At 52.0% G+C, this 24,736-nt stretch overlaps 11 protein-coding genes across 11 annotated transcripts; 4 read left to right on the top strand and 7 right to left on the bottom strand.

Moving 5' to 3' along the window:
- Window positions 1-145: 145 nt before the first annotated feature.
- On the bottom strand, window positions 146-3,028 carry LAESUDRAFT_811654 (amp dependent CoA ligase). The gene is made up of 19 exons (XM_040914328.1): window positions 2,808-3,028; window positions 2,688-2,742; window positions 2,617-2,631; window positions 2,536-2,562; window positions 2,464-2,482; window positions 2,380-2,409; window positions 2,010-2,322; window positions 1,836-1,956; window positions 1,760-1,774; window positions 1,660-1,706; window positions 1,523-1,602; window positions 1,432-1,465; window positions 1,246-1,375; window positions 990-1,191; window positions 914-937; window positions 789-858; window positions 713-740; window positions 466-653; window positions 146-392 (listed from the first exon to the last, which is right to left on the bottom strand). The coding sequence occupies exons 1-19, from the start codon at window positions 2,976-2,978 to the stop codon at window positions 225-227; spliced, it is 1,737 nt and encodes a 578-aa protein (XP_040765926.1). The 5' UTR covers window positions 2,979-3,028; the 3' UTR covers window positions 146-224.
- A 115-nt stretch (window positions 3,029-3,143) lies between these two features.
- On the bottom strand, window positions 3,144-7,080 carry LAESUDRAFT_724198 (glycoside hydrolase family 55 protein). The gene is made up of 24 exons (XM_040908563.1): window positions 6,903-7,080; window positions 6,494-6,707; window positions 6,350-6,436; window positions 6,273-6,299; window positions 6,130-6,218; window positions 5,867-6,076; window positions 5,774-5,812; window positions 5,704-5,721; window positions 5,616-5,646; window positions 5,519-5,559; window positions 5,442-5,465; window positions 5,366-5,389; window positions 5,255-5,313; window positions 4,875-5,197; window positions 4,717-4,822; window positions 4,430-4,658; window positions 4,289-4,367; window positions 4,216-4,226; window positions 4,051-4,163; window positions 3,873-3,993; window positions 3,847-3,849; window positions 3,684-3,760; window positions 3,492-3,627; window positions 3,144-3,433 (listed from the first exon to the last, which is right to left on the bottom strand). Exons 1-24 carry the CDS (start codon window positions 6,943-6,945, stop codon window positions 3,210-3,212), a joined length of 2,328 nt encoding a protein of 775 aa, XP_040765925.1. The 5' UTR covers window positions 6,946-7,080; the 3' UTR covers window positions 3,144-3,209.
- A 220-nt stretch (window positions 7,081-7,300) lies between these two features.
- On the bottom strand, window positions 7,301-10,363 carry LAESUDRAFT_724197 (amp dependent CoA ligase). Its single transcript, XM_040908562.1, has 18 exons — window positions 9,828-10,363; window positions 9,720-9,774; window positions 9,656-9,670; window positions 9,573-9,599; window positions 9,498-9,516; window positions 9,414-9,443; window positions 9,052-9,364; window positions 8,878-8,998; window positions 8,807-8,821; window positions 8,708-8,754; window positions 8,576-8,655; window positions 8,488-8,521; window positions 8,301-8,430; window positions 8,043-8,244; window positions 7,893-7,986; window positions 7,804-7,831; window positions 7,554-7,741; window positions 7,301-7,489 (listed from the first exon to the last, which is right to left on the bottom strand). Exons 1-18 carry the CDS (start codon window positions 9,996-9,998, stop codon window positions 7,319-7,321), a joined length of 1,740 nt encoding a protein of 579 aa, XP_040765924.1. The 5' UTR covers window positions 9,999-10,363; the 3' UTR covers window positions 7,301-7,318.
- Window positions 10,364-10,785: 422 nt separating this feature from the next.
- On the bottom strand, window positions 10,786-13,440 carry LAESUDRAFT_676843 (NAD-aldehyde dehydrogenase). The gene is made up of 11 exons (XM_040905641.1): window positions 13,185-13,440; window positions 12,896-13,021; window positions 12,760-12,846; window positions 12,620-12,701; window positions 12,296-12,562; window positions 12,145-12,240; window positions 11,604-12,088; window positions 11,465-11,551; window positions 11,356-11,409; window positions 11,288-11,298; window positions 10,786-11,221 (listed from the first exon to the last, which is right to left on the bottom strand). The coding sequence occupies exons 1-11, from the start codon at window positions 13,413-13,415 to the stop codon at window positions 11,101-11,103; spliced, it is 1,647 nt and encodes a 548-aa protein (XP_040765923.1). The 5' UTR covers window positions 13,416-13,440; the 3' UTR covers window positions 10,786-11,100.
- A 347-nt stretch (window positions 13,441-13,787) lies between these two features.
- LAESUDRAFT_724194 (carbohydrate-binding module family 13 protein) lies at window positions 13,788-15,412 on the bottom strand. Its single transcript, XM_040908561.1, has 7 exons — window positions 14,990-15,412; window positions 14,766-14,935; window positions 14,634-14,700; window positions 14,349-14,576; window positions 14,121-14,299; window positions 14,004-14,064; window positions 13,788-13,938 (listed from the first exon to the last, which is right to left on the bottom strand). The coding sequence occupies exons 1-7, from the start codon at window positions 15,263-15,265 to the stop codon at window positions 13,870-13,872; spliced, it is 1,050 nt and encodes a 349-aa protein (XP_040765922.1). The 5' UTR covers window positions 15,266-15,412; the 3' UTR covers window positions 13,788-13,869.
- A 300-nt stretch (window positions 15,413-15,712) lies between these two features.
- Window positions 15,713-17,734, bottom strand: LAESUDRAFT_676836 (uncharacterized protein). Its single transcript, XM_040905640.1, has 6 exons — window positions 17,368-17,734; window positions 17,225-17,319; window positions 17,053-17,170; window positions 16,354-17,027; window positions 16,113-16,283; window positions 15,713-16,058 (listed from the first exon to the last, which is right to left on the bottom strand). The coding sequence occupies exons 1-6, from the start codon at window positions 17,720-17,722 to the stop codon at window positions 15,897-15,899; spliced, it is 1,575 nt and encodes a 524-aa protein (XP_040765921.1). The 5' UTR covers window positions 17,723-17,734; the 3' UTR covers window positions 15,713-15,896.
- Window positions 17,735-18,142: 408 nt separating this feature from the next.
- LAESUDRAFT_724191 (uncharacterized protein) lies at window positions 18,143-18,991 on the top strand. The gene has a single exon (XM_040908560.1). The coding sequence runs from the start codon at window positions 18,172-18,174 to the stop codon at window positions 18,631-18,633; it is 462 nt and encodes a 153-aa protein (XP_040765920.1). The 5' UTR covers window positions 18,143-18,171; the 3' UTR covers window positions 18,634-18,991.
- A 315-nt stretch (window positions 18,992-19,306) lies between these two features.
- On the top strand, window positions 19,307-19,996 carry LAESUDRAFT_724189 (uncharacterized protein). The gene is made up of 2 exons (XM_040908559.1): window positions 19,307-19,400; window positions 19,470-19,996. The coding sequence occupies exons 1-2, from the start codon at window positions 19,371-19,373 to the stop codon at window positions 19,803-19,805; spliced, it is 366 nt and encodes a 121-aa protein (XP_040765919.1). The 5' UTR covers window positions 19,307-19,370; the 3' UTR covers window positions 19,806-19,996.
- Window positions 19,997-20,538: 542 nt separating this feature from the next.
- On the top strand, window positions 20,539-21,444 carry LAESUDRAFT_649938 (uncharacterized protein; the record flags this gene model as incomplete). Its single annotated transcript, XM_040904208.1, has 3 exons — window positions 20,539-20,751; window positions 20,809-20,986; window positions 21,047-21,444. 3 exons carry the CDS (start codon window positions 20,539-20,541, stop codon window positions 21,442-21,444), a joined length of 789 nt encoding a protein of 262 aa, XP_040765918.1.
- On the bottom strand, window positions 21,403-22,494 carry LAESUDRAFT_724186 (uncharacterized protein). The gene is made up of 2 exons (XM_040908558.1): window positions 22,378-22,494; window positions 21,403-22,321 (listed from the first exon to the last, which is right to left on the bottom strand). Exons 1-2 carry the CDS (start codon window positions 22,445-22,447, stop codon window positions 21,678-21,680), a joined length of 714 nt encoding a protein of 237 aa, XP_040765917.1. The 5' UTR covers window positions 22,448-22,494; the 3' UTR covers window positions 21,403-21,677.
- Window positions 22,495-22,904: 410 nt separating this feature from the next.
- LAESUDRAFT_736078 (serine-tRNA ligase) lies at window positions 22,905-24,634 on the top strand (the record flags this gene model as incomplete). Its single annotated transcript, XM_040910660.1, has 8 exons — window positions 22,905-23,040; window positions 23,090-23,160; window positions 23,213-23,374; window positions 23,426-23,549; window positions 23,603-23,796; window positions 23,850-24,279; window positions 24,335-24,474; window positions 24,533-24,634. The coding sequence occupies 8 exons, from the start codon at window positions 22,905-22,907 to the stop codon at window positions 24,632-24,634; spliced, it is 1,359 nt and encodes a 452-aa protein (XP_040765916.1).
- Between the last annotated feature and the right edge of the window lie 102 nt (window positions 24,635-24,736).

Raw genomic sequence — 24,736 nt, 5'->3', positions numbered from 1 at the left:
TTCTTGTGCCTTCATCCGGCATTGAATGAGACATATGCTGCTGGCGGTAAGCTCAATGGTGCAATGTGAACGTAGCATTATCCCGAGGTCCGAACGTTTGTTACCGCGCCATTGCAGCTTGGTGCCAGACTGACATATCCATTGTCTCGCTGAGTCTCGCAACGGGAGTGGCTGATATCAGCATGTTTCATCGAGCGAACAGAAAAGGCATGCAAACACGAAAACTACAGTCTAGCTTTCGTGGTCGTTACTAGCTTTCCTTGCTTCTGCAAAGCTCGCACACGCTCGCGCAAGACTCGACGAAGAAGCTTTCCACTTGGATTCTTCGGAATCGACTCTATAAACTCCACCCCTGCTAGCCATTTGTAGGGCACCTTGGAATCTGCGACATGCTAAAATGCAATTTTATCCGACGCATCGTGTAAGCGCGCAAGCATCACGCAAATCGATAGCTGAGACTCGGACCTTGATCAATATTCTTCTGAGTTCGCTTGCCTCGCGTTCGTCCCGCCGCATTCGTTGTAGAGCGTTCGCGGTGGCGACCACGAATGCAAATGGAAGTTCGCCGCTGTATTCGTCCGGCATACCGACGACGCAAACATCAAACACCTCAGGATGCATCAATAGATGGCTCTCAAGCTCAGCGGGAGCCACTGCGCAAATGTAGAAATCAGCCAAGTATTGTGTTTAAGGTACTTAAGGCGGCCCGCACCCTGATACCCCCTGACTTTTAGTAACTCCTGCGGTACGTCAGCATTGTATGCATACAAGCGTTCGTATGGACATACCTTGACGCGGTCTAGAATGAATACCTCTGCGTTTTTGTTGATCATGACTTCATCGCCTGTATATAGCCATCTGCGAAGAAGCTCTTGAGCATACAGTGGTTACCAGCCACCTCTTTGGATTGTACCCATCCACAAATGTCTCTCTCGTGCTGTCGATTCGTTTGTCAAATAGAGCGATGCGAAAGCTATCTTAATGCTCACGCTTTCTCATTCTTCAAATATCCGCTTGCCATGTACGGCGCTTTGATGACGAGCTGCCCTGCTTCATTATAACCTGCCAGAGAGCCATCCGGACGAATAATTCGTGCGATATTGCCAGGCAATAGCTGCCCTGAACTTCCCGGTGTGCTGATCTTTTGTCCGGAGCGAGGAAATGATATTGATGCAACAGTCTCAGTCATGCCTGTCGTAACGTATATAAGGAGATATGCATGTCTAGATGCGCATCACTTTTCACCATATCCTTGGCCTATGTTTACCCATGGAAGCATGGTGGAAAGTTGTTGAGCGAGCTCCGGAGACAATGGTGCGGCACCACTGAGTAACATTCGGAGTGAATGCAAGGCATACTCCTTGACAGCAGGATGCTAGTGTTGCATATGATCATCCTTCTTCCTTTCAGAAAACGAACGAAGATACCTGCCTTGCAGAGCAGAACGACCATGGGTGGCACTACACTACGATGTAATCAAAAGAGTCATAATCTTAAATCACAAAAAAGCGGATAGACGTACAATAGGAATTGTATACGGTGACGTTCAATGCTTGTCAACATCTCGACAAAATTGTACTTTGGCACCACCACCAATGTAGCCTTGAAGGGGGCTTTAGACGAAGAGAGCATACGGATTCTGAGAAACCGAAAACTCACACCGTAGAAGAATCCGAAATGTAGCACGACCATAAGGCCTGCTATGTCTACGATGGCGCTCAATGCATACATCCAACAGCGTGCGAGACTCACGACCTACGGTAGAAGGGTAACACTGTTGAACAGCGCCATAAGATCAAACAGTGTCGCTGCGATATCTCGAATGATACACTTGCATGCCATCCAGATATCTCCATGCCGCAGTTGACGGTCATCCCATGGCACTGTCTGCGAATTGGCCATATGTGCCATTTGTATTATAGCCCCGATCATCGCTCTGTGAGGAATACAAACTGCCTGGAGATATATCAAAATGAGAAACGACCAACTTTGACGATGAGTTAAGTCACCTTGGCTTTGCCTGTCGTGCCACTCGAAAGACTCAGGAATGCTAGCTTCGCTGAGGCTTCTCCTGGTGCAAGGCATCGCTCGACGAAGGTCTGAACTGGGTATTGTAGCAACTCCTGCACGGTGACATGCTTCTTGGAGGCCAGTTCATTTGGCAAGGCATCCATGAATGCGATACGATCATCCGAAATCCCTGCTGCAAGCGCAGCAGTGGCTGCGACAGTATAGCTCGAGGAATGTACAATCATCATGGAGGCGTTTGTCAGCGTGAGCTGATGCTCCAGTTCACCTACGGTATATGCAGGATTTGCAGGCCTGAATCATGAAGCATCAGGCCTCATGCCGTAGTCAAACACCGTTAGTGTCGCTCACGTTACAATGCCACCTAGTCGGTGGATCGCCCTAAACCGAAGCTATTAATGCAGGCTGTGATCATCCAGGGACGTTAACACATACCATATGACGACAGGGTAGTCTGTTGCGAAGGTATGTATGAAATGTTTCTGATATCAGGACGATTTCACGTACCGATATGGTTCGAGCTGCACACGCAGACTGGAGTGTATGCTATGATATATTGGCATCTTACCAAAGCGTCAGGGCACATACCGACGTCATCATCCTCTGCCGCTCATGAGTTCCTCGGATACAGGGTTGATTGCACATGTTGCACTGCTTACTGATTCCGTATCTGGCATGTAGCGCGCCAGCCAAGCGATCAACGCGCATGCGAATCTGCGAAACCGCATTGATTATGAGACGGTCGTGATACAAGAGGTCGGTGTCTCGGTACTGCTCACCTCGTTAAGGGTAACCTTCTTCCCAGTAGCATCTTCGATCAAACAGCACCGATCCGGAAGGAAAGCAGGAGATGGCCGTGATTCGTGCTCATAGTCAAGCATGAATTGTACTATCGTCAAATCATCTGGTATGTGTGGAAGAGGACCTCCCGGACCATGGATTTCAGCCATAGCGGAAAATCGTTGCAATGGTCTACCGAAGATCAAGGTGAATGGGAAAGGCTTTACGGTTAGTGATTAACAAGCAGCTTTTGAGTGGGAGTCACACTATAGTCTCACGCTCTTAACGAAGCGGACTCAGCAAAGCGCACTTGGTTGCCGCTTATGAGAACACTTCAGCAAATCAAATTCCATTATGAACATGTACTGTATGCACTGCGTAGCTCGTAAGTAGGTCGCACGTCACCTTGTCCAAGCGGTAGCCGTCGACTGGAACCCATTCATATTAACGACTGCTGGGATGACTCCACTATGGTCGACGCTCAGCATGTATGTCGTACCGACCGTGGAAAGGCCATAAATGCTGATAGATGAGATTGAATCAATATTTAAAACATGGCTTTGGCATGAGGAATCCTTCAGGCAGGCTTGGTCATAGTTGTGGAAGAAACTATAAAGGCCAGCCCCTAGAATGACAATCAGCGCACGAACGATCTAAAACTGACTAGGCAGCAAGCTACTCACCGAAAACGAAAATATTGGAAGAAGACTGTACATTGACGGCCCATGCTGAGGGCTGTCCGGCCGGGAAAGTTGGGTCGTGATACTTCTCCTCAATTGTGAACGGCGCTGGAGGTACAGGAGTCGGCTGGTAGTACGGCTGAGATAGATGAGTGAGAACAAGAAACTGGCAACAATTCTCAGACGTCAACTTACGGATTCTGTTTGAATGAGCCCCATATAATGGTCTCTCGCATTGACGAGGTTATATTGATAAAGCGTATGGTGCTCCGCTGAACAAGATAGGTCAAACAGTAGCCGACATTGTAAGGATCGTACTCACATCCTGTTAAACAACGAAAAGTTGATTATCAGACGCATCACTCCAACAAAGCAGAAGCTCACCGGTCCCAATCATCCAGACTGGTCCAGCAGACTCTGATAAAATGCCGCGGCCGCTATATACGGTGATTTGCGAGCGGCCATCTCCGTCCAAGTCGTGGTCTGCCAGCCATACCCATGTACTCTGAAAATGTTGACAGTGAATTCACGTGCGGCCGAGTCCGATAGACTATAGACGCACCTCGAGGTAGGCATTCGAGGTTGGGGTCAGATGCAGAGACAAGAATGCGGCAAAGCAGTCACTGGACTTCGGTGTAGTCGGACATTGAGCGAGCTCCAGGTTCGTCCCAGCGGCTGTACGAAACCTTGTTCGGAATCATAGTAGAACAAGAGATGCCAACCTTACCTCCTGCAAGCCTGGAACGTGGGCAGAGCCGGTGAGGCATAGATCGTATGTAGAGATTACCATAGAATCGAACCTGATATGACTATCCCACATCCCAGCGCCTCCTTGTATGTCTGAGTACACGTTCCACTCAACAACGATCGCGCCAGGGGCTATGTGGTAGAGATTAGTAGGCACAGCATAGAACCCAATAACGAGAGAGTATTGGACTGACTAGGTCCGCGCGTGGCGAAAAGGATATCTGAGATCTCCAAGATGCCTCGAGAACCAGGCTCACCGACGCGCACCATGACCTTGGGATTACGCTGGTCTCCAAAGGCAGACCCGCCGCCCATAATGACGCTCCACACTTCGCCGACCATTTGCGTGCCCGCCGGGATGGCGAGCGTGTCTGTGATGTAATATGTCCCTGCATCGAAGAAGATAATTTTCTTCCCGGAGTACTACTCAAGCGAACGTCATCAGGCTGGCTCTCACTCGTCTCCGGCTGTACTGACGTACTTGATCGAAGATACTCTGCAAGATAGCGGTGTCGTCAGACCGGCCGTCACCCTTCGCACCCAGGCTCTTCACGCTGACAAATTGATCAACGGCGTAATCTTCGTATCTATATCATCTAGTCAATACTAGAGCGGCGTCTAAGATATCGCGATACCTACTGAGGGTGCATTCTTCCGAATACCCTTCCTGTTTCATCCAGAAAGCTCCTCGTCTTCACCGGTGCGGGAAGGTGTCCCTTGACAAACGAGTGTTGATGGTTGGTGCCCGAGTACACGTTACCCTGTACCCAGTGGTCGACGGTCATCGTGCCTCCGGGCAGCACCACTTCTCCCCCGAGGACACCCACCGCCACCGGGACATCCGTAAGCTGGATGTTGTTCAGCACGAGCGAGCCAGCGAGAGACATAGTCGAGATGGAAGAGCGGACGAAGATGGGTGTATTCGTCACGACTGCATCGATGATGGCCTCTCCCCCAACAGACTAGTATCCGCAAGTCGTGAGACGTGCAAGAAGGACATGGCACCCGGAGTAACAGACCTGATCATCCTTCGTCTTACCACCAGTCTTCAGGTCGAAGCCGACTTGGCAGTTGTTGACTATGATGCAATATCAGATAGGTTGTGAGTCTAATAAACTGTCTCGACTGACTGTTGACGCCCTGGAAGGTCCAACCTAATCACCGTCATAAGCATCGATGGAAATGCGGACGGAGTATTCTGCTGACCCCAATTCCAGATTCCATAGACAGCTGCAAGCATAAAAAGACTCAAATTCAGAAACGCTAGAGTGCTTTGAGCCTACCTGTCTCAGCGTTGTTGATAGTGATGTTGCGCACAGTGAACCTGGAAAAAAGTTATGTAAAAGAGCACGATTCGTCTTGGATGCGATCTGCACGCACTGCTGATTTCCCACCCACATGCCGAACTTGCCTGCGTGACAAAAGAATTCAAGCAAACCGCGCTACCTCACATACTTTACCACCGCACCTCCTTGGAAGACAAGATCTGCCAAGAACAGTGAGCGGATACTCACGCCCATGACAGCAAGAAATCATACCTCCCATGTATCCGCCGCTACCATTCTCCATCCAGATCCCTTACGTACAGTAAGATGATTAGAACATTTATGTCCATATAGTAGCCATCCTACCTTGATGAGCATTGCCTCTACGTTCGCTCATGGAGAAGAGGATATTCATGAGTGACGTCGCTTGCGATACCTGCCAGTGAATACCGGTCGCGGATACATGGTCCGGAACACGTCTCAGGTCGATCACGAAATTGCGAACGCTGCGAAAAAAGTTGTTCTGGTTGATGTACCACTGCGCGCCGCCACCTCCGGGAATATAGGGATCCGCGTCTGTACCATGCATCCGTCAATATCAGCCTATTTCTTCCCATGTCAAGACTTACCAATGACCGCCATGCCGCTGAAGTTGGATGCTGCGAGGAGTGTAGGAGGTACCCGGGCATCCCCGATGATCTGGGTGTAGTAGTAGGCTCTGAAATCCACACGTTCGGCCTCGTTGAATGGAAGGCAGAACGCTCAAGCTCACATGATGGGGCCCGACACCTTGTACGTACTAGGAACTAATGAGGGCTATATCCCAGAGCCATCTGACACGTCACATACCCTTGAGGAAAGTATACAATGGCCGGAACGACTGTAGAGGATTCCCAGTTGCCTCCACCGCATCGGCCGCCAGAAGACATCGCTGCGCTGTCATTCGTTCACGATCATAAGTTCAGCAGTAATCAGTAATGAGCAGGCACGAACTTGATCGCCTCTGTATCGTCTGCAATTCCGTCTCCTATCGCACCAAATTCCTTGACGTTCCGGAACACCTGGTATGCTTCTGGATTTGGGTTGAACGGAGAGGTACCTTGATGCCTCATCTTCTCCATCCAGAACGGCTCTCCGGGACCAGCCATCCCAGGTCCAATGGGAGACTCATACGCGGGTTTTGGCATCGAAGAAGCAGGCGTGGACGCTACATCGTCGGACACGGAGGTCAGAAACGTTGAACACAGGGCAGATGAGCAGAGTTCGACAGAAGAGGGCGCCAATCGGACACGGAGAATGAGGAATAACTCGAACACGGCACCGGCGAAGAAGACGGGCCAGAGGAGAAATGCGAGAGACAATGCCCTGCGCGACGGGGGAGGCTGGTCCGAAAAGGACATACGTGGTGAGCGCGGTGAATCGGTTAGTCTGATGGCTTGCTGCATCAATCTACTAGTAGAGAAACCAGAATGATGCCCACAGAAGCTCCTTCTGATGCAGCCAAAGAAACTCAGCCACCCACAAAGAAATGAGCAGCAAGGGGAAATGAATGACAGGAAATAGCCGAAGATTGGCGAGACAGAGGGAAGGGCGTGCTACCTCCGAGCTCGGCGACGATGTGGCGGCGACGCGACGATCACGTGGTCTGTGTATGCGCGTCGAGGAGCGATACGACGCGCGCCGTTGTGGCTTTCCTGTCGAGCTGCATGCCGCCTCTATGGAGTGATCTAGGCGCCATCGAAGGCCAGTTGTATCGAGAACAATTTTCATAAAATGGCAATATATTTGAAAACGATACAACCCACAACCAATAGTCACCTACAGCCTCGCCTTGACCGGCTTCGACAACTTGCCCTGAGCCATCATCTCCTTCGCCTTGTCACGCAACACTCGTCGCAGTAGCTTCCCGCTGGGATTCTTTGGAATCACCTCGATGAACTCCACCCCGGCAGCTAGGCGCTTGTAATGTACCTTCGCATCGGCGACGTGCTGCAGCACACGATGCAAAGTCAGGATGTTGAAGACGGACTACGCTGGTGAACACAAAACGAACCTTGATGATGGCATCCTTGATCTTATCTGCCTCCCTAGGATCCTGCTGTACACGTTCGATCGCTATGGGGTTGAGCGCAATGAACGCGAGGGGCAGCTCGCCGCTATAGTCGTCCGGCAGCCCAACAACGCACACATCCGATATATCAGGATGTTCGAGCAGGTGTCCTTCCAATTCTGCTGGCGCCACTATGTTCGGGATGCGTGATCACGAGGTGTCCACGTTTGGTCTGATCGGGGAAAGTACTTACCTTGGAATCCTCTGACCTTGATTAATTCCTGAAGTGTCATGTCATATATCAGATCCAATCGTTTCGAAGACCATCAAACCTGGACCTACTTTGATGCGATCAACGACGAACACCTCCATCGACTCGTTGATCTTGACTTCGTCGCCAGTGCATACCCACCCGTCGATGAAAGTCTCCTTCGTCCTACGTCGCGGCCCTCACTCAGAACACGCATACCCACAAAAACCAGCGATACGTACGCCTCCTCGTTGTTCAAATACCGCAACGCCATCGCCGGGCCTTTCACAAAAAGTTCTCCAGACTCGTTGTACCCAGCCAACGATCCATCTTCCTTCACCACACGGGCGGTAATCCCCGGGAGCAGCCTCCCCGCACTACCTGGCGTGCATATCTTCTGTTCGACCTGTGGGAAGGAGACGGTGGTGCTGGTCTCCGTCATACCTACAATCAGTGATGGATCTCAGCATCAAGCGAATATGGCAGGTCATGGGACAAACCATAGCCTTGACCGATGCTCGCCTGTGGCAATAGTTCTGACAGCTGCTTCGTCAGTTCCGCAGAAAGTGGCGCCGCGCCTGACATTATGGCGTGCACGGTGCTGAGGTCGTATTGCTTGACAGCCGGATGCTGTTAAAAACGAACTCGGTGTTAATGCAACATGACCCGTTGATGTCGTTCACGAACCTTGCATAGCAGAACGACCATAGGCGGCACAATGCTATAGGAGGGACATTACCATAGGGAAGCATTTCTGTGAATGAGAGAGGCGTACGGCAGGAACCCAACACGATGCCGCTCAATGCTCTTGAGGAAGTCCACAAAGTTGAATTTGGGGACGACTACCAGCGTCGACTGCCGTTATGACTGTCAGCCCCCATCAATACCTGTTGTCAACTCGACTCACACCATAGAATATCGTAAAGTGCATGACCACCACGAGGCCATAGATATCTGCAAATAGGGTTCTGCATGACATCAAATGTCTTCAGGAAGCTTCACTTACGGAAGAACGGTAGAACTATCAAGAACATGCTCGCTCAGTTCTTGTCAGTTCCAACTTGTGAATGCACGTACCAGCCATGACCACATCCCCGACACGCCATTTTCTGTCCTGCAACGGACCTGTTTGCAGGTTCGCTAAATGGCTCATCTGGATCACATTGGCGATCGGCGCGTAATGCGATATGCATACTGCCTGCAAAACATGATCTCTAAGCCTCGAATGCACCAATCATCGATCCTACATACCTTGGGCCTGCCAGTGGTCCCGCTAGAAAAGCTCAGAAACGCCAGCTTCGTGCGGCCCTCTCCAGGCTTGAGTCGGCGCTCGACAAAATTTAGCGGCTTTGAAAGGCCCTCTTTGACCAGTTCGTCCACAGTGACATGCGCCACCTGCTGCGACGGAGAGTCCAGGAGGACAATACGCTCCGGTGGTATGCCTGCTAAGCGTGCCGCATCCAGCGCGACCGCGAGGCTCCACGAGTGCACGATCATGAGCTTCGCCTTCGTTGCAGTGAGCTGGTACTCGAGTTCGCCTGCTAAGTAGGACGGATTTGCAGCTCTGTACAAGGGTAAGTTCCTTTGCTGGCATTGAGAGAGGGAGATCGTACGTTATGATGGCCCCTAACCTGTGGACAGCCCTGTAGAGAAATTTAAATATTCAGTTGCAACGTCTGTCGCGTTGTAAGGCTGACCAGATCGCAACGGGGTAATCTGTGAAAAGGCTGTCATTGAGCACCGAAAACTATGAGACTAAATACAATACATACCAACGTGGTTCGGGCTGAATATACAGACTGTGCAGCAATTGAGTCCTTCGCAGAGAGCTGCACGCTTCGAAACATGACCATACCTACATCATCCTCCGCTATATGGGATGTAAGCTGAGTCATGTTCGCGCAACGACATGCACTCACAAATCCCCCACCGCAGGCTCAGCGCATTTGCCAGTCCCTTCGTTCGCTCGCGGACCTGAGATACAATGTCAACGCATTTGAACTTACACAGCACGGCATGAAGCTCACCTCGGAGTGGGCAATCTTTCTTCCAGTGGCATCCTCGATCATCCATGGGGCAGTCTGAGACGCAGCGGCGACCGGTCTTGCAGAATGGTCTTCGTCAAGCATGAATTGCGCACAAGTCAGATCATCCGGAATGTGAGGAAGACTGTCCGATGCTGGGCCGACGAACTCCATCTTGTCACAGTACGACCTTCAGGGATGGACTATTCGTACGCCGTGTCGACCGCCTTATCCACTATCGCGCAGCGAGGGTCTGGGATGAAAGTAGCGGAGACGGGTAGCCCGGCGTTTATATCGAGCGGTGGATGTTCACGAGGCTCACACAGCCGATGCACTCGTCGGAACCGTCCAGTCGGTTTCCCCACATTTGTCGGCACGTGTAAATCCTGCGCCGGATGTGATCTCCATGTGGCGGGGTATGCTGGGGTATGATCATGATCGTGCTTGGCAGGTCAGTGTTTCAGCCGCCGTCAGAATGCACATTGCCTCTCGCAGACGCAGCAGACGCCGTGACCCAAAGCTGGCAAACTGAATTCACGTATGTGCCCCGACGCCGCGCAACAACAACATGTCTCTCTCACAGATGTCTCTCATGCAAGGACACACCTGATAGAGGGCGTGGACACGTTCTCGCGAATGCCTCATCGGGACCTTGCAAAAGTATATCCGATAGGCGCTTCTTTGCAAATTGTTCGGTCGGACTAACAAAGGCAAGTGCAATAAACAGGGGTTTGCACTCACTCTCATCACGTAAGGCAGAAGAGATGACACGTACCGCCTCCGTGGCTGCCTTGATGCTGTAGCGAAGTGTGCAGTCACAACTGGGCGACACGTACATTTGCATTTTGTTTTCAACCGTCCTGGCAAGTTGGAGGAAACTTGCAACTAAATTTTGACAGGCGGCCACTGCTTCTCACTGAAAAAGAGCTGCGGCGCATCTTACATGACAGCTCAATTGGTGCCGCTGTCACCGCGACCAGGCCTATGTCATAAGCTCATAATATCTGCAGGATATACGACGTATTATGACTGTCACCTTACGCTTTGCTACGGTATACCAGCAAGCTGCTACAAGGAAGGACTAGTGGTTTTCACAGCAACTCATACACTTATGAAATGTCCACGTCATGGTTCAATGTGCAGTGACAGTCGGTACAACTCCGTCCCGCTAGCACTCTTACAGAGTTTCCTGCGAAAACGCATGCTCGGCACGTTCTACATGGCACGGATCGGTCATCCGCACAAAAATCGTTTATCCTCGTCTCTGCCATGGAATTCACGCGGTTGACGAAGAGAACTGCACGCCCTGTGCGAGGGGCGCCTCGTCCGAGAAGTTAATGGTACACGCACTCCAGCGCACGTACTGCTTCCACGCGTCTCCGCCGGATTCGCGTCCCCTGGACAAACAGAATCATATCAGTGAGAACCCTGCAGCAGAGTCCGAAAAACGTAAATGAACTGACCATCCAGTGCTCTGCGAGATACACAAATCAGCATGGCGTGAAACGATCTGAACACAACGTCCACTGACCTTATTACCACCAAAGGCTGCTCCGATCTCGGCTCCGCTAGTGCCCACGTTGACCTATGATTATGGACAGACTATTAGCGCATGAAAAGATGGACTGATACAAACGCACATTGACGATACCGGCATCAGAGCCGGCAGGGCCGATCCATTTGCCGACATTCCTCAGATCCCTCGTCCACAAACTGCTACTCAATCCCTATATGCCACCATCAGCATAAAGTCTCGTCACAATCCTGCTTCGCACACACCTGCGGCACCCCGTTATTCCATGCAATCGCCTGCTCAAGCTCATCGAACACGCCGACGGACAGCACCGGAGCAAACGTCTCCTCCCTCCACACCGCCTTGCTAACATCAACCTCGTCCAAGACAGCCACAGTCGGCTGCGCCCAGTTTCCCCCTCTCAACGCCTCCGGCAAAACAGCCTCCTCATACCTCTCGCCACCAACCATAATATCCGCTCCCACCTTCCTCAGCCGCTCCACTGCGTTCGAGTAGATGCCCACGGCCGCGCGCGTGTGCAGCGGGCCGAGAAGGGTCTGGGGTTCCAACGGGTCACCCGGGCGGATAGGCTCATAGAGCGCACGGAGCCGCTCGAGGAAGGTGGGCGCGATGCTGCGGTGAAGGTAGAGCCTGCGCGTGGACGTACAGCGTTGGCCTGCGGTGCCGACCGCGCCGAAGAAGACCGCAGGAACGGCGAGAGAGAGGTCTGCATCGGGCATGACGATCGACGCTGGACGCGGAGCGAGATATATGAGCGAACGACAGTGCACAAAACGGGGCGCGTACCGTTGTTCCCACCGAGTTCTAGCAAGACCTTGCCGAATCGAGACTGTACGACCTTACCCACCTGCCGACCCACAGCCTCACTACCGGTGAATGACACTGAGAGGCAATCATGAATATATGTCGCGTGATGTTCATACACTCACCCACTCACCCATGTCAACGTCCGCACTCTCAACAATGCTTTCTCCGACGCTCTTGCCGCCAACGACCAGACCCGCGACAGCACCAGGTATGCCATTGCGCTCAAGCACCTGCGACACGATCTTCGTCACTGCAATCGAACACAACGGCGTGCTTGGGGAGGGCTTCCATAGCGTCGCGTTTCCGGCTGCGAGCGACAAGGCGAGGTTCCACCCATAGACGGCGACCGGAAAGTTAAAGGCAGACAAAACGGCCACCACACCGAGAGGATTGGGGACTATAGATAGCACAATTATGAATACTTTACGTGCCTACAACGATGAATCCGACGGACCTTCAAGAATACTGTGCCCCGGTCGCTCAGAGGCGACAACCCGACCGTTCATCATACGAGATAGTCCGACTGCGTAGTCAGCCTGTAGCGAGCTCTTGTTACTGCACAAACTATCCGCAAACAGCAAATATTATACGTACGATATCCACAAACTCTTGCACCTCGCCGGTGCCCTCGGTCTTGATCTTCCCCATCTCCAACGAGACCAATGCTCCTAGCGCTTCTCGCTGCAGTAAACGTTGGCAGGAGAAGTTTTGACAGAGATGCGAGTCCCACCTTGGCTGCTAATGCCTCTCGGATCTGCCGGAGTATCTCACCCCTGCGAGGAGCGGGGACCGACCTGAAGAAGACGTATGCTTCCCTCGACTTGCTCAGCGCTGCTTGCAGCTCCTGAGGTGATGCCTACAGACTAAGCAATCAGCGTCTGCGACGGTATAACAGTTATAGTCCGCTCAGCTAAATGAAGCAGGGACTGTAAAACGTTTGACAGCGAAATGCGTGTGCAGAGTCATTTCCCAACATCCTCGCTACGCCAGCTCACTGCCACGGTATGGGCAAAACTCACCGAGTGCACTCGCGCCAAAACCTCTCCCGTAGTTGGGCATACGCTCTCAAGAATGTCTCCGGTTCCCGTCCATGCCCCATCGTACACTCCGGGCAGGTCCTTCTCCGCCGGTATGTCTAGAGCTGAGAGGATAGTCGACGCCCGTGTCGACAATCCCCTCGACTTGGTAAAAGTTCTGAGGTGACAGACTACTCTCTTGGACAGCATTGCTTTTCGAGAGATGGAGATCATGCGGGTGATGTGGCGGGTGAGGGCGGCGCTCAAGTCATGATCCGTACCATATTTCGACTCATTCGGATCAACTGATCCGCGCGGACGTCGAGATGACCAGAACCCGCCCGAAAGACGAGGCCAGTGGGGAGCACACGAGAGAAAGTGTTTGGCGTTGAACTATGTGGGTCCCTAATGCACAGGCATAGGAGACGTAATACCATTTTCACTCTGTAACTTGGTTTATTTGCCTGGTTTATTTGCTTTAAATTCCCTTCGATACTCAAACATCTTTCGGCCCAGTTGGTACTTTCTCTGCAGTGCCGCACTTGGGCCAGCTCCTGAACATGCCGCTGTATAGACTCGAGCTTACACTTTGCACACATCATCATAGCACCTCAGGAACTGATGGGATTACAGCGTAACTGTGATCATTGACGGTCTCTACAGAGCACTACCGTACTATTCGAGAGGCTTATACATTGTGAACGCCGTACTGCCACAGTTGAGAGGATGCTCCAGGGTCTTTTTTCCTGAGCTGAATCTGGTCCAGGATGAACAGAACGTCATGACTCGAAATTGGCTGTGACAGATCGTCTGAAGACTCACTTTGGTATCGCCCTTCATCTCAGCGAGGTCAAGTGTCAGGTCGGTGTGAGGCCACGAGATTCTGATCAGAGCTCTCATGTGAGTGTCTCTCAGTTTCATGAACGTGTGATCACTAACCGTACACTGGCAACCTCCGTATTGTGCCCGAACTCAACGCTCCAGCTGGCAGGATAATGACAACCGATGACTTGAGCGCCGTCGCATATGGATTCCACGTTGAGGTAAAATGGGCCATCTGAAGACGGCTTCCATACGGTTCGGATTGCATGTCCTTTACCGCTGGGGACGACTTTCCACTGTGAGATGTCAAGTGCCGACCGAGTAGTGCAGCGTTCATTTGCTTACTTGTTGGTTGAGCCCTAAGTGTATATGCGAACATCCAATCACTTCCCTACGATTGCCGGCATGCATATCGAGCACGTTGCCCATATGCGCATTTTTAAGGATAAACTTATTCATGTCCGAGCATGATGCAGGATCACATTCAGTTGTCTCTTTCGCTTGCGGTGACTTGTGGCATAGGTAAAGCCACGACTGCCGTGGCTCTCCTGGTTGGCGTGTCATAAGCTGCACCTTGTTGATGGCTTGAATTGAGAAAGCTTATCGTTCAGTTGAGAGCGATGTATATACCTTGTCCCCACGCAGTGGTTCTCCATGATCCAGTGCGACTACATAGTTTGTGCCAGGCCAGAAGATGCTGAGGATGATTGTTCAACACAACGACACTCTCCCTGTTGTTGGCAGCACCGTGTCGACACTTACGATATGTTTCTCTGTTCGCGGTCAATGCGCACATCCCAACTAGTGGGAAACGGCGTCGTGATGAGCTGAACGCGATCGTGGATAGCGTTCACCGTCAGATAATAACCACCCAACGGGGACTTGAGGGCGCTGCGAATAGCATATCCTTTTCCAAGAGGCAACATCTCCCACTACATCTCGTAAAACAATATGGTAACGTAGCTACAGAAATGTTTCTTGCGTACCTGTTGGTTGTGTCCCAGATGTAAAGAATGGGCAATCATTGTCCTGTGATCGCCACCATGAAGGTCTAGGGCGTTGCCACTTTTGGCATTCAGCAGAAAGTAGGTGCCGTGTGTCCACTGTCCCTGCTCTAATGAAAGGAATAACATGGAAGATGAAGCGTTGATTAGAGAAGACTGGGAGGCCGAGATGAGGGAAGCCTTGTCACTGTCGCTCATATTTGTTGAGGGCCGATGATTGGTACGGGTTGCGGTGTCGCGAATGCTAGCGATTGGCATCGCTGCCCGTCGCCCTGAGTATATGTAATGCTGATGCCATGCGGAGGCGGCGCGGTACACATGCCTAAGCCACACTGACACGAGAACCAAGAGAATCTCCCAAGTCGGCAAGTGCTGCAATAGCTGGGAGATCTGTTGCAATGCACCATAGATGATAGAGCAGTATATATATAAAGAAGCAAACGACATGCACCTTCTCACTGATCAACTGATCCGACCGGTCAACATTTCAACACTTGCCACGGTTGCCCAGCCACACGTTTCTGCACTAGCATGCACCAGAGCAGCTAAAGATCAAGTCCTCGTCCAGCACAGAGATGGTTCGATCTGTGATCGCAACCTGACTGAGTGGCCATGGCCAAGCGTTTAGGCGCCGGCCACAACTGGCCACCGCAAGTACCTGGGCGCTTGTATTGGCGAGTAGATGCCCCGGCATTCAGGACACAGCGGCAGGAATATTGAATCGACCAAACTGTAGTACAGATGATGACCAAACAAGCATTCGAATGAGCTGTTATGAAACTCGACATCACCACCACTACAATGTAAACTTCTATGACTATTGTTGAATATTGTGTTTCAAGTATTGTCTAACGACGGTCATTAACCTCGATATATCGCGACGCGACACCTACATAGGTTCCCACATGAGATCATTCAAAAGCACTCCCACATCTCTCGCAAGCAGAAGTGCAATTTCAAGTGAGATCCCGCACTTGAAAGATGGAGGCGTGTCGAGCTTCTCTGGAGGCGAAGTGCGAACTAGCAGGTGCATGGAGGCAAGCTCCATGATCTGAACGTCATTTGAATAAGCAAAATGACATGATAGAGAAAATAAAGAACTGACCTGAGCATAGATAGCCACGCGGGAGATCTCCATGTCGGTATATTCTCCAGGAAACGTGTATTGCGGAGCAGGCGGACGTACGTCTGCATCGTTTTCCTCAAGCAGGACGCCTAGGATTGCTAGCAGCCTGTCGAGGGTGAACGATGTTGGCCCAAGAAGTCGCTGTGGTATCTACAATCCCCCACACGCATCAGCACAGGACTCGAAAAACTAAGCTAATGACACGCACCTTGTCAGCGACACTAGCAACGCCCGCCTTCGGTTTGCGGGGACTGCCACCTTTCCTGCGCCGCCGCTTCAAGCGCTCGTCGGGACCGCGGCCAAACATCCGCATGTCGCTCTTCGGCGGGTTGGTGCTCGCGAGGAACGCCGCGACGAGGATGAACTTTGCCAGCCGCGGTAGCGTCTTCATGCTCCGCGCATCATACTCGCTCGGCGCAGAATGCCGCACCCAGTCGGTGGCATTCGTTATGCGCGGATAAAGCGCGTCCATTGCGGCGCGAAATACGAGCTTATAGGGTGTGGCGAGATCATGGCACACGTCCGCCGGCGACGCGGGGGCGAGCTCAGGCATTGCGTCGCTATTGACGTCGCTGTACTCGCTGTCTGAGACGACTTCCTCGCCCTTTTGGGCATGATAAATCTCCAGGCGTCGCGTGTGGTCGTCGATGAGAGGCTGCACGAATCCTGGCCAGGTTGCTGCCGCGATATATGCAAGTTCGTACGGGTCGCTGATGAACGTACCACAGGAGCCATAGAGTGTTGATAGAAACCGTTCATAGAGCGGCCGGAGGGAAGGGTGGTATGTCCGCGGATCGATGCTCGGATCGCGTTCGGCGTCAGGAGGGGGATACATTGAGGTGAGCATTTCAAGGGTGGCTGTCAAGTCGACCTTCAGGTAAGTAGTAGGGCCACCTGAAGGAAGCTGTGTGGAACATACCTTTTTGAGAAGTTGTCGGAGCATCTATGTAGTATGGTTCTGGGGACGCACCCAGCGGCGGACGGATGTCTTCCCACCGTGTATCAGAAATGAAGATTGTAATGATGTCCAGCTGGGACTAAGGACGGAGGTTGGAAGGAAGGCCATCCAGCAAAGAATTACGGAGACGCACCATTTCAGCAAGACGGGTTAACGGGACGACAAGGTCCGGCAGTGTCTCTCTCAGCCGCTCAGCACGCTCGACGACCAGCACCAGTCTGCATGTCTCTTCCCCTCCGGCTTCTGCTGCCTTCGCTTTGCCCTTACTTTTCTTACTCGCTGCAGGATCCATGGCTTCTACCGTAATTTGAGCTGCGACTGACTTCAAACCGTGCACAAAAGTGTCAAAGCTTTCATTCCATCGTCGTCCCTCTGTGCTCGATCCTGGCCAATTCTCACAGCCGTCCTCCCATGTTGGTTGCCAGCGTGCAAGCTGGTTGAGAGCAGTGTCATACATAAGACGCTGTGTAAAGCACGATATAGCGTCCACAAACGCGTAAGATAGATGAGAACCCGAAGACTGTTCCAAAACGGAGCGCAAACCAGATGAAACAAGTCTCGGATTTTCAGCGTCGTAGAGATAGATAAAATTTGGCGGAAAGGTCGACAGCAGCGTCATAACATGAGACATTAGGGCATCATAGCTGGAGATCCCCATGCTGTCGGACCGTGCAAGGTGCTCGAAGGGAACAAACTTGAAACAAACCAAACAAGTAGTACGCGACGCGCGCGTCTAGTACCGAGATTACACGTGACTGATTGAACGCACGGCAATCTCCGCGCCCGAAAGGTCCTTTAAATCCACATCGGGCCATGACTTGTCCATTCGCCACTCATCGCGCCTTGACAGCAAACGTTACGACCTCGCTGCATAGGAACTGTATGATGTACTGGCACGCTTATATGGACTCTCAACAAACCGTGGTTCGTGGCGCTGGATCGAGACAAACCGCGAGGTTCGCCTGGTTACTTCAAGGCTGCAAATAGAAGCGAAAGTTGCCATCCATCTGGAATAGTGCTTGCATCCAGCTACTCGGTCAATGTGGCTACCACTGAACCTGTGCAATTGCGGCTTGATACATGACGATAAATCCAATTTACTGCCCTGCGAACAGGTGCTGTGCTCTATATAGCGAGCACTGCCCTTATAGAGCCGCTGTCGGTTTCGACTGTCAACGACTGAATATTGATGAATATGGTTCCCGCTGTCACTGCACCGCTGATCGACTCCATATCCTGCACTTATGCTCCCGCTTGTCACCCACTTTGAGTACCTGTGATACTCTTGTTACATCTTGGACTAGCGCCGTTCGGACTATGCCTATAAACAGCTGGGTTCAGTATCGAGAACTGCAGCTTTTTTGCGAATCCCGATGTCGAGTGCGAATCGTGTCCGATGCAGATCAGCAAAGGACCCATGCGCACACGGTGGCGAAGTACCGTCTTTTCCCTTATGGCATGGCCTCGGCTTTTGATGAGGTGCAAAAATACCTTGAGGAGGCACTACCAAGACAATTCACGCATGGGCTACATTATTTCTGACCCATTACGTCTACGTTCTATCGAACGAACTGTTTTATATACAAGTTCTAGGAGGTGAAATAGCCGCGATCCGGCACAAGGGTTCCCATATGCAGCAAGCATTATCTCGTGCAGCCTGCAAACGTGTTCCACATGGATGGGCGGCCACATCGACGACTTGGCGTATGATAACGTGGTGCGCGAGGGTGCGCGAAGAGCCTGCACGGTCCTCCGCAAAAAAATGGGATTGGCAGGGCAGCATCTGCCCTATTGCGGCAATGCCACCTCGAAATTGCTGCCATGCGGATCGCTCTTGGCTTCGTACTGCACCATGCGCATCTCGCTTACTCCCCCTCAGGGAACGGATAGGTCGCTGGCCGGTCGCATCATCGTTGTGGTTCAGGTCTAGAACGATATCGTCTAAGACCGGATCCCTGTCGCCGGCACCGTTCAGGTAATGTGTTTGTAACAGTGATGCACACAGCGGATCTCCCATGCGCTCAATGTCAAATACTGCAGCGAGGCACCCGCACATCCTATCATCGAAGAGGAGCCGTGTGCATGTGCAATTCCCTCGGGTTCAAGTTCGCTCATCCGCTTGAGGTTCCTCGACAGTTTCTGGAATCTGGAGAGACCGTCGAGGCGTTTAGAATCAATATCAGCTGAACCAATCTGTCAACGGACTCGCGCGGCGACGGCTTCGCAAGCGAAAAAGCCGGGATGATTTCCCACCGACGAATATTGTTCTGGACTTATAGATGCCTCGAGCGGGTCGAGGATCGCAAATGGTATGGCCTATCTTCCAACTTGAAAGGGAGCCCTGCCGTACCTCTCATGTGAACACATCTTCCGCGTAGCATGGTTGGGAAAGTTTCCACGACGCTCGCAGGAGCAGAATAGCTGCAATACGCACAAGGAGCGTGTCGATTCGACGAGTAATATCACACCTCTTGCATGCTCAAGGCTGCTGTCTTGGCTGGTATGCTTATGCGATGTCGTTTCTTAACAGAATATCAGAAGTTCAGAAGTTCAATGATATGCCTCTCTCATGTCACCACGTGCGATGCCACCACCGCAGACCGTGTGTAGCTGTCATGCACGAAGATGTTGCACATGCGCCCATCTGTCTCCTGTTATCCGAGCCTCGGATGAAAGGTGCTAACTTCCGAAACTCCGATGGACCAGGATCATGACCACAAAGCTGGGTAGACGTACGTCGAAGACCGTGGAGTTAAGTAACCTCCACATACGAGACATGACCTTTCACATCGGGAGTTTTGTCATTTAATCCGGGACAAAAGTACTATTGTAGCGAATCTCATTGGTCAATTCAAATTTTGTCTGTACTTTTCTCCCAGATTAAATGACAAAACTCCCGATGTGTTTGTTGTTGTCAGTCGTCCTTTGATGCAAAGTCTACTGGGCTATGCTCACCGATCGTTGCTAGAGAACATTGTGGTTACATGCGATTCGGTGTTGATTGCTGCTTTGTCCGTTCGATACGATCAGGCTCGACCACGTCGTCTCGTATGCAGTGGGCCGAGATTCGTATGCCGAGTGTGTGCTGCATGCGTAGTAAACAGGGTATTCGATCCGGCCGGGTTCTTGGCCTCAAACACCCACATGCTGGCCACCGTCAACCGCATGAACACCCTTTCGGGCACTCTGATGAATTCAATCTCGTGCCCCGTGCGCGACGGTCATCTGTCATCCGGGGCATCAATCACAAACAGGACCATATCGCGAACCTTCGCGTAGATGTTGCCGAGCTCTTGGGAAGGCGAGAGGCATATGGCGACACAGCATGATGGACTGCCTTGAGCATCGCTGGGCGATTCTGCGCGACTATAAAAGCGTCGATGGGTCCATCGAGATAGCCAGGTCCTCAGGTCCACATAACCCTCTCGAGCCACGGTTTCCTCCACCATGTTCGCTGCTACACTCCTCAGCTACGTCGTTTTCGCCACTGCCGTCCTGGCCGCCCCTCGGGGCACCGGCCTCGCTGGCCGGGTGGCGCGCCGCGCGGAGGGCTCGCATCTGTCGCACCCGAAGCAGGTCGTCGAGAACCCGGTCAACGGCAACGTCTCCAACGTAGAGTACAGTTCCAACTGGGCCGGCGCTGTGTATGCTGAGTCTTCGGTTCGTTCGCCAGTCTGTGGACAAGAGACAAGAATGCTTACTGAACTTTTCTTGCAGGGCTACTTCAAGGCGGTCACCGGCACATTCACCGTCCCCACTCCCTCGGCGCCCAATGGCGGCTCCGGCACGTATGCTGCGTCTGCCTGGGTCGGCATCGACGGCGACACCTGCGAAAACGCGATTCTCCAGACTGGTGTCGACTTCACTATTTCCAACGGCGAGGTTTCCTATGACGGTATGTTTGCAAATGTCAGTACAATCGTGCACGATCTCACACTGTCTGGTTGTTGACCAGCCTGGTATGAGTGGTATCCCGACTACGCCTACGATTTCTCTGGCATCAGCATCAGCGCGGGCGACGAGATCAAGGTGACGGTTACCGCGTCGAGCGAGACGGCAGGCACGGCCGTCATCGAGAACGTGTCGACGGGCAAGACGGTGACCAAGTCAATCACCTCCTCGTACTCGCTTTGCGAGGAGAACGCTGAGTGGATTGTCGAAGACTTCGAAGAAGGTAGCTCGCTGGTCAACTTCGCCGACTTTGGCACCGTCACCTTCACCAGCGCCACAGCCACGACGTCTTCTGGCAGCATCGGTCCCGGCTCGGCCTCAATCATCGACATCGAACAGAATGGCGAGGTCCTAACCTCCGTGTCTATCAGTTCGTCCGAGGTCGTGGTCAAATACGTCTAAAAGATAGTCGTTTGAAGATCAGGCGGGCGAGTGTGCGATGGGTGTCGTCGTAACTGGCTGTGTGCATCTTGAATGACGTGGGTGTATAAAGAAGTGACCGCTCATGAAAACTAGTACAGCAAAGTAAATGTGGTGTGAATTAGCTTGCGTAGGGATTTAGATAGCAATAGATCGCCGCCAGAAGGCATCCTGTATATGCAATGGAGATGGATGAATATGTTCTGAATCATAAGTCAGGCCATGACAGCGTCCTTCGGGGCAACCTCCATCGTTTCCGATCTGGCTGCTTCGTGTAATAGTGGGTCGACGACGTTCGAAGAATGTGATAACGCGAACGCTGCGCCTGCCGTAAGACCAGGAATTTCATCGTCACCGTTTTCATCCTCATCCAGCGCGTTCACCTCCTCCTGCGCTATCTCCCGTATCTCAACTTCCCTGGTAGGTTCGGTTTTCGCTGCGTCATCCTTTACCGTCTGAACTGTTACTTCTTCCTTCGTACTCGAAGATGTCTCTGTGGCCGTGGGTGGCTCTGGAGATGATGCTTGCTCGAAATGAGCTGTTGTCGGTTCATTCTCCACTGTGCTCGCAGTCTCGTCATTCATGTCGGTGATCGGAGAGTCAGGTAAGGGAACTGTAGCGGCATCTTCTGCTGTGCTTGATGGCTCCGTAGGTATCTTATCCTCGAGCTCGATCTCCGTCACGCCTTCAGTGACTTGCTCGACTTCCCCCGTGGCATTTCCCTCATGCACTGGTGATTGTTCCTCGGACTGCTCAGGCGTCTCTGGTCTCTGCTTTTTGACAGGAGACGGTGGCTCTACACCAGACTCCTCTGAACTATGGCGCCGTTTCTGGCCGATCTGGGGAGCAGTCGACGTAGCTGCCATCAGACACGCGTCAGTCGCGTGTTTGCTAGACGGAGAACGAGACACTCACCATCTTCGTTCGATGGCAGGTCGTGCGAAGGAAAAAATGACCTCGAGATACGGCGCAAGAGCTTGTACATGGTGGAATTGGAGGAGTGGCTTCACAGTCAATGCGGCAGCTGGGTACAACCCTCAAGATACGAGTGGCTCGCGTCTATCCTTAGCTTAGCAACGCGCTGTTTGTGTCTGTTTGGTTACGCCTTTTCCGGTGGCGCTACGGCCTGCAGCGCTTTCATCTCCAGCTGCTGTTCTTCAACACGATTTGGTGGATATTGAGGCCAAGCATACTTGGTTTTTTTATAACGAAAGGACTATGCGACAGGTTTGCGTGAAGTAGAGCATGTGTTGTCCATCAAAACTCAGGTACTTAGATATACCAGACATCTAAGCGCTCATATGCACTTAGATTAGATTAGATCCTTTCAGTAAACCGAAATCGATTCAAATGACTCGCGTGTACTTTCGATCTCTTCCCTTTATCGCCGCTTATCCCTTACTCTTTGCAAACTTTACGCGATCCGAGAACAGCTCGCAATCATGACCTTAGACGTCCTACATTTTCTCGACAACAAGGGCGGCAATGCCGAAGAAATCCGTGAATCGCAGCGAAAGCGCGGTCTCCCCGTCGAGATCGTCGACGAGGTCATTCAGATGTACGTAGATTGGGTGAAGAGTACGTCCTCTGCACACAAGCACAAGTCCGTGAGGCTTACGCTGTGCAGTGGACTTTGAGACCGCAAATCTGAGCAAGCAAATCAATGCGATACAGAAGGAGATTGCTGCAAAAAAGAAGGTATATTGATCTCAACAGGATCTGTTACCATCACTCTAATCACGAAGGACAGGCGAAGGAGAATGCGGACGAGCTTGTAAACAAAAAGAAAGAGCTCGATGCGCAAGTCGTCGCTAAGCGGGTGCAATCCAAGGAGTTTGAGCAGAAAATGCGACAGAAGGCCTCCACTGTCGGAAACATCGTGGGCAAGGACGTCCCAGTCAGCATGAATGAGGTATGCATATTTTGCTTTCTGCACCCCCCGTTTACTGAATCGCGATAGTAGGACGACAACAGGACGGTCCGAAAATGGCACCCGGATGGCGAGGGTGCTGAGGTGCAGAAAAAGACCAACATCATGCCCCATCACGAAGTGCTGCTCCGATTAGATGCGATAGACCTTGAGCGAGGCACGTCTCCAGACATAGTACCATTCATCGTTTATAATTGACACGAATTTCAGGGGCCAAAACCAGCGGCCACCGAGGCTACTATTTGACGAACGACGGCATCGACCTTAACCAGGCGCTTATCTCTTACGGTCTTGACTTCCTGCGCAAGCGAGGCTACAAGAAGATCCAGCCGCCATTCATGATGAACAAGGATATCATGGCCAAGACCGCCCAGCTTGACCAATTCGACGAGGAGTTGTACAAGGTGCGCGATCTGCGCTCGATACAACGCGGATTACCTACTCACTCCATCCCCAGGTAATTGCCGACGACGACGAGAAGTACCTGATCGCGACCTCTGAGCAGCCTATATCAGCATTTCACTCGGAGGAGTGGTTCGACTCGCCCGAGACACAGCTCCCGATCCGCTACGCAGGCTATTCGACGTGCTTCCGCAAGGAGGCGGGCTCCGCTGGGCGCGACATGTGGGGCATCTTCCGTGTGCACCAGTTCGAGAAGGTCGAGCAATTCTGCCTGACCGAGCCCGAGAAGAGCTGGGAGATGTTCGACAAGATGATCGCCAACTCCGAGGCGTTTTACCAGAGCCTAAGCATCCCATATCGCGTTGTCGCGATAGTTTCTGGCGCGTTGAACCTTGCTGCCTCGCAGAAATATGATTTGGAAGCATGGTTCCCCTTCCAAGGCGCATATAAGGAGCTCGTGTCATGCTCAAATTGCACAGACTATCGTGAGTGGGAAAATCACTTGGAAGCGCAGTATATGGCTCAATGCTCTTTGATCAGAGAGCCGAAAGCTTGAAGTGCGCTGTGGTCTGAAGACCAAGGACCAGACGCGCAAAGTTTATGTGCACATGCTGAATGGCACGCTCTGTGCCACCGAGCGCGCTCTTTGCTGCCTTGTCGAGAACTACCAGACGCCGGATGTATGTTGTTCTCTCACAGCGCGTCACAACTTTGGTACTCATGCTGCACTTATCACAGGGCTTGGTCATTCCAGAGGTATTGCGGCCGTATATACAAGGGCGCGACTTCCTTCCATGGGTAAAGGAGCTGCCAAAGGGACTGCAGCGGAAACAGGCGTAGATACCTTGAAAACACTAATTATGTTATACCACTGAGGAGCGAGACTGCATCTGTATACAAAGTACCTCGACAAACTGAGACGTCCTCATTACTTAAGGATAA

Source organism: Laetiporus sulphureus, assembly GCF_001632365.1.
Source record: "Laetiporus sulphureus 93-53 unplaced genomic scaffold LAESUscaffold_12, whole genome shotgun sequence".
NCBI classification, from domain to species: domain Eukaryota; kingdom Fungi; phylum Basidiomycota; class Agaricomycetes; order Polyporales; family Laetiporaceae; genus Laetiporus; species Laetiporus sulphureus.
The sequence above is the reverse complement of the archived record's forward strand: the minus strand, read 5'-3'. Positions and strand labels throughout refer to the sequence as shown.

Coding starts and splice junctions, on each gene's coding strand:
- LAESUDRAFT_811654 (XM_040914328.1), bottom strand. CDS start 2,978: ATGGCTGAAATCCATGGTCCGGGAGGTCCTCTTCCACACATACCAGAT. Junction 2,743..2,807: donor AGAAGGTTACCCTTAACGAG/GTGAGCAGTACC, acceptor GCGGTTTCGCAG/ATTCGCATGCGCGTTGATCG. Junction 1,466..1,522: donor CACCGTATACAATTCCTATT/GTACGTCTATCC, acceptor ATTACATCGTAG/TGTAGTGCCACCCATGGTCG.
- LAESUDRAFT_724198 (XM_040908563.1), bottom strand. CDS start 6,945: ATGCAGCAAGCCATCAGACTAACCGATTCACCGCGCTCACCAC. Junction 6,300..6,349: donor ATTGTATACTTTCCTCAAGG/GTATGTGACGTG, acceptor ATTAGTTCCTAG/TACGTACAAGGTGTCGGGCC. Junction 5,390..5,441: donor CTATGGAATCTGGAATTGGG/GTCAGCAGAATA, acceptor GACGGTGATTAG/GTTGGACCTTCCAGGGCGTC.
- LAESUDRAFT_724197 (XM_040908562.1), bottom strand. CDS start 9,998: ATGGAGTTCGTCGGCCCAGCATCGGACAGTCTTCCTCACATTCCGGAT. Junction 8,999..9,051: donor GGACCACTGGCAGGCCCAAG/GTATGTAGGATC, acceptor CATGTTTTGCAG/GCAGTATGCATATCGCATTA. Junction 8,522..8,575: donor CATCGTGTTGGGTTCCTGCC/GTACGCCTCTCT, acceptor TCCCTCCTATAG/CATTGTGCCGCCTATGGTCG.
- LAESUDRAFT_676843 (XM_040905641.1), bottom strand. CDS start 13,415: ATGATCTCCATCTCTCGAAAAGCAATGCTGTCCAAGAGAGTAGTCTGT. Junction 13,022..13,184: donor TTTTGGCGCGAGTGCACTCG/GTGAGTTTTGCC, acceptor CTTAGTCTGTAG/GCATCACCTCAGGAGCTGCA. Junction 12,563..12,619: donor GGGGCACAGTATTCTTGAAG/GTCCGTCGGATT, acceptor TGCTATCTATAG/TCCCCAATCCTCTCGGTGTG.
- LAESUDRAFT_724194 (XM_040908561.1), bottom strand. CDS start 15,265: ATGCCAATCGCTAGCATTCGCGACACCGCAACCCGTACCAATCATCGG. Junction 14,300..14,348: donor ACTTAGGGCTCAACCAACAA/GTAAGCAAATGA, acceptor GACATCTCACAG/TGGAAAGTCGTCCCCAGCGG. Junction 14,065..14,120: donor ACGGAGGTTGCCAGTGTACG/GTTAGTGATCAC, acceptor AGCTCTGATCAG/AATCTCGTGGCCTCACACCG.
- LAESUDRAFT_676836 (XM_040905640.1), bottom strand. CDS start 17,722: ATGTCTCATGTTATGACGCTGCTGTCGACCTTTCCGCCAAATTTTATC. Junction 17,171..17,224: donor TAACCCGTCTTGCTGAAATG/GTGCGTCTCCGT, acceptor CTCCGTCCTTAG/TCCCAGCTGGACATCATTAC. Junction 16,284..16,353: donor CGAAGGCGGGCGTTGCTAGT/GTCGCTGACAAG, acceptor GGGGGATTGTAG/ATACCACAGCGACTTCTTGG.
- LAESUDRAFT_724191 (XM_040908560.1), top strand. CDS start 18,172: ATGACGATAAATCCAATTTACTGCCCTGCGAACAGGTGCTGTGCTCTA.
- LAESUDRAFT_724189 (XM_040908559.1), top strand. CDS start 19,371: ATGCCTCGAGCGGGTCGAGGATCGCAAATG. Junction 19,401..19,469: donor CGGGTCGAGGATCGCAAATG/GTATGGCCTATC, acceptor TCTTCCGCGTAG/CATGGTTGGGAAAGTTTCCA.
- LAESUDRAFT_724186 (XM_040908558.1), bottom strand. CDS start 22,447: ATGTACAAGCTCTTGCGCCGTATCTCGAGGTCATTTTTTCCTTCGCAC. Junction 22,322..22,377: donor CCTGCCATCGAACGAAGATG/GTGAGTGTCTCG, acceptor GTCTGATGGCAG/CTACGTCGACTGCTCCCCAG.